The sequence below is a fragment of the Myripristis murdjan genome, chromosome 3 (genome assembly GCF_902150065.1).
Source record: "Myripristis murdjan chromosome 3, fMyrMur1.1, whole genome shotgun sequence".
NCBI lineage: Eukaryota > Metazoa > Chordata > Actinopteri > Holocentriformes > Holocentridae > Myripristis > Myripristis murdjan.
The window spans coordinates 11,259,844-11,264,818 of record NC_043982.1 but is presented as its reverse complement, the minus strand read 5'-3'; the positions used below and the strand labels follow the sequence as shown (position 1 = coordinate 11,264,818).

The 4,975-nt window shown below is 40.8% G+C and overlaps 1 protein-coding gene across 1 annotated transcript; it reads left to right on the top strand.

Moving 5' to 3' along the window:
* The first annotated feature begins 423 nt into the window (after positions 1-423).
* On the top strand, positions 424-4,060 carry gpalpp1 (GPALPP motifs containing 1). Its single transcript, XM_030048717.1, has 7 exons — positions 424-651; positions 797-929; positions 1,013-1,117; positions 1,200-1,446; positions 2,552-2,716; positions 2,848-2,949; positions 3,086-4,060. The coding sequence occupies exons 1-7, from the start codon at positions 567-569 to the stop codon at positions 3,302-3,304; spliced, it is 1,056 nt and encodes a 351-aa protein (XP_029904577.1). The 5' UTR covers positions 424-566; the 3' UTR covers positions 3,305-4,060.
* Positions 4,061-4,975: the final 915 nt, after the last annotated feature.

Below are 4,975 nucleotides of genomic sequence, written 5' to 3'. Positions count from 1 at the left end.
TTGTAAATTACGTGTTTTGTTGTTGTTGTTGTTGTTGTTGTTGTTGTTGTTGTTGTTGTTGTTGTTGCTGTTTTAAAAATTGAAGTAAATTACCAAAGAAGGCAGTAGTATCATTGTTAAGTGGCTCACTTTTAATGTTCAGATGAATTCATTTTCCAATGTACTAAGGGTTCTACGCACAAAAACAGGAGTTATTTTCGATAGAAGCTTTTATTTTTGTGCATAATTATGTCACTTCTGGTCTAAGCCCCACACCTCCACTTACTTTACCAGAGAATCTCTAATATGGGTATATATCAGAGCCCGTCTACTACCATATTAGAGATTCTCTGGTTTATATGTCGTAGACGGGCTCTGACTTTACTTCCGCGGCGATAACCACATGACCTGTATCTGTTCGTTGATTGGACATTGTCACTGTTTACTTCCTGCGGGCAACGGTCAAACCCAGTCTTCGAGGATTTAATGCTTTTCATTAGTATCTCCTGCTATCAGAGGCGCTGTTTTGTGCAGTTTGTGACCAGGCTCATCACTGAATAGGGCGCCTGTCTTACTTGGTGACAAACATGTCCTGTCATAATTTAATAGGACCTGCCTTGCCCCCCATGTTCAAGAAAGCGAGCGGCGAGGACTCTGATAGCGAGGAAGGATGTGAGTGTCAGTCTTACTGCTACCAGCTCTGTTTACCCTGGAGTTCAAGGCTGTATGTCAAATGTATTGGTGTTTTATGACATTGACTATTGGTAGATTGGTAGTTTGAGCTGATATTTTCTCTCGTCTTCCTCCTCTTCATCAGTCGCTGGTCCAGCTCTGCCTCCCGGTTATAAACGGGGGGAGCCGTCCAGCTCTTCGGATGAAGGCGAGCAAGAAGTGGCGAGTAAAAGAGCCAAGACCAGACACACTGCCTGCAGAGGTGGACCCACACAGAGGTATGGCCATTAGTCTGTGCTTCATTAGTCTTATCAGAAAACAAACGTTGACCCAAAAGCTGAACAAAATGTCGTTTATGCAGAGAGGCAGACAGGAGGGCACAAGATGATGATGATGATGATGATGATGGCTTCTTTGGGCCAGCTCTGCCCCCGGGGTTTAAGAAGCAACAGAGTTCACCAGAGAGGTGAGCGAAACAAGCCTACACCCAGTTGTTGTTATATTGTGTGTGAGGGTTAGGTTGGATACAGTCTCGATGTTTCCTCCAGGCCTCCCGTGCTGGGCCCGGCCTTGCCTCCAGGGTTTCGCAGAGCAGCAGATGATGACGATAACGATGGTGAAGATGACGAGGGCCTCCAGGGGCCTGCCTTGCCCCCGGGCTACAAGGCTGAGCTCTCCAGCAGTGAGGATGAGGATGTGATTGGACCCATGCCGGCCAAAGAAGCTGTGCGGGAATCTGTGGCTCTGGACTTTGAACGCAGGGCGCAGAGGATGAAAGAGAAGCTGACAACAAATGTGAGTTCAGTTTTAGTCATCATATGCACAGTCTATATTTAATGTAGCGTAAACATTGTGATGAACTGGTTACATACAGATCTTTTCAACAATAACATTAAACAGACAATAAAAAGTGTGAGTAGTAAACAAAAACATACAGTTTCAGCATTCAAGCAAAAATACCAAGTATGCTCAAGTTTTGGGTTTTTCAGTATAAAAACAGTGGGAAAGCAGAGGTAAACAGGTGTGTGTGTGTGTGTGTGTGTGTGTGTGTGTGTGTGTGTGTGCATAGTGAGTGTCCCTAGTTATTGTTGGGATTTAAACACATGATGTCTCAACAATGCATTAGTTTGAGAAGAAAGGACAACTTGTCACATGGTGGCTAATTGTCTGCAAAGGGCCTCGACTCCCAAACTGTGTTTCAACACTCGAATAGAGAGCTCTTCTTTTCTGGTTGGCTGATAACAACTCACAGCTCATTCATCATTGCATTGATGCATCGATTATGAATCCCGCTGAATCAACTCCATTGATCTTATGAGCAAAGAAAAAAAAACTTCAGTCTGAATCAATATGGAATGCTTTAAATTAAATCATTCATGATTAATGAGTTTATGTACTTCAGATTGATTTTAAAAAAAAAAAAAAAAAAAGGAAAAAAAGAAAATTCTACATTATAATCTTGGATTATTGCACATTTATTCAATGGGTGTAAATTATAACATTGATGACTTGATTCATGGTTAACAAAAACTGGAATCAAATTGAATCACTCCAAAAACAAACAAACAAACAGAAAAAAATCTTGAATTGAATGAGAGAAGCATATGCACCATAGTCCCCTACCAAGGACATGGATGCATCTGAGGAATGTGTACCTCTGTAATCATTCTCACAGAAATCCCAAGAAATACCAGCAGGCTATCTTAAGAATCACCATTTGATATTTAGAGAAGTTTCTGCACACATTCTGTTGCTGTTCAAAAGTTTGTCAAACATCTGCCATTTTATAAATCTTTTTAATGCTTGGAAAACAGAGTCATTTACAGATTTGGTATTTTGTTTTCAAGTATCGCTCCCTGTGTGTGTGTGTGTGTGTGTGTGTGTGTGTCTGTGTTAACAGGAGGGTCCAGAGGTGCTGACCAGAGAAACATGGATGACAGAGCTCCCACCAGAACTGCAGCACATTGGCTTGGGGGCTCGCACGTTCAAGAAGAGGTCGGGTCCAGAGAACAAGGACCGCTCCATTTGGACAGACACCCCTGCAGACAGAGAGCGCAAGGCCAGGGTAGGAAATCTTCAGCCCTCTGATAACTGACTAAAACAGAAAAAAAGACTGTCTCTATACTTGGTGTGGATAATTCTTATTAACAGTGTTATAACTCTCGTCTTCATCATGGTTTCATTCTTGATCAACAGGAGCGCCTTGAAGGAAAGAAGAAGGACGAGGCAGGGAAAGACAGTGTCCCACAAATGTCCCAGAAAGATTTGGAAATGTCACAGAAAGTGTCTCAGTATAATGTAAGTGGTGTCACTGTGCAATATACTGGAATGGTTCCAGTTTATAGCTTGAAATAGCTATTTGTTTGGATTAATATGTCTTGACTTGTCATTGCTTCAAAACTTAAACAAAACTTAAACTTAACCTTTTTGTCAGGATTCAAAGCGTGCCGAGTCTTTGATGAGTTTGCACACAAAGAAGATGAAAGAGAAAGCAAAGGAGAAGGCCGACCAGCCGGTGGAGAGGAGGCCGTTTGATCGGGATTCTGACCTGCAGGTCAACCGCTTTGATGAGGCACAGAAGCAGCGACTGCTGAAGAAGTCTCAAGAGCTGAACACACGGTTCTCCCACAGCAAGGACCGCATGTTCCTGTGAGCACGTCCAGGGTTTGATTAATATGGACAGTGTTTCCATTCACACTGTTTTTTTACAGTAGTTGCTCTTGATCCCAGTGGTCAGGACTCCAAGGTCCTGCTGGTTTTCAATCTAGCTATAATAGTAATCTGTCACTACTTTACACTTGGCACACTAGGTGAATGCAGTTGACTGCAGTGAGCTACCCAGCAGATTAGAAACCAGCAGTACTGTGTGTCCTGGGGACCGGGATTGAAGATCATTGCTTTACACAAAAGAAAGTCTGAGTGAAATATCAAGCTGTGGGCCAAACTGAATTGGAGACTGCATACACATGAATTAATGAAACTGTCACAAATCCTAACATGTTTGAACGTTGGGAAAATCAGCACCTTTTAGTATAAGGTGTTTTGAATTAGAAAAATTAAGAAACATGCCATCATGCCATCATTCCCTCTTTGACTCTCATTCACTTCACTTATTTTGTTAGCCATTTGTGTGTGTGTGTATGACCAGTAAACCAAACCTCGCCTTTCATGTCACGACTGTTTTGAATTTTGAGGCATTAAAGAATGACACTTGTGTAATAAAGCCTTGATGGTAAAATAGCTATATCTTGTTAAAATACATACTGATTAGTGATACATTTGATTTCAGTGAAAACAAGTTGTACAGACCTCTGTAGAACTGCAATGTATGTACCCTCTGTGTCCCCACAATGTTTCTTTTACTACTTTTGTGTTTTTACAAGTTGATAAAATTGTATTTTGAAACATACGCTGTTGTTGGCTGGTTTTATTAATGAATGAATGAATGCCTTTATTGTCATTTATACCAATGGTACAAACGAAATTAAAATGGCAAACCCTGTGTGGTTAAAAGGCTAAAGAAAAAAGTGAAGCACACAAAAACAAACAACAATAAATAGACATGAGGTAATAGTGTACCTCTTTCAAAACCTAATTTTTGTTTGACTCCATAGATTAGCATTACAACAAGTAAAATAAGCTGCTCTGTCTTTGTGAGGACTGGTTCATGATTGACTACTTTTTGATTGATTACTTTTTGATAATACAATTGTAAATTTTACCTTGATCATTTGCTGTATTTTAATCCCTAATTAGTTTTCAAAAATTACTGCCATTTAACTTCACCACTATCATACAGTGGGCAGGTAAATTTACCATGTAACTATAATAGAAGAGACTCTGTATATACTGTGTCTGTCCTTTGATTTTCTTGACAACTGTTCATCTGATCAACTTCAAACTTGGCAGGTGTATTACTGAGGACTCAAGGAAGTGCAGTGTCAACTTTGAAATCAATTGGAAGAAAAAGATTGAAGGACAGAATACACAAATTACTAAAATACAGTACAGACACATGCAAAAGCACTCGTGTACAGCACACACACACACTGGCATCTCTCATTTCACACTTGGTGGGTGTTTTGCTGATGATCAGAAGAAAATCAGTGTCAAGTGTGAAGTTTGGATGAGCAATACCGGAAGCCTAGCCATCAGTCCCACTCCAAACAGGCACATTTTGAACGGGCACTGGACTGGTATTTCAACAAGTGAAGTGCCAGTTTACCTGTTTTGTCAGGGAAGATGAACTATATAACCTGAATAGTTCATCAAAGCCAGGTGTATGAATGTCAGTTTGTAGTAATTTCCAGCATCTGGGGTTCAC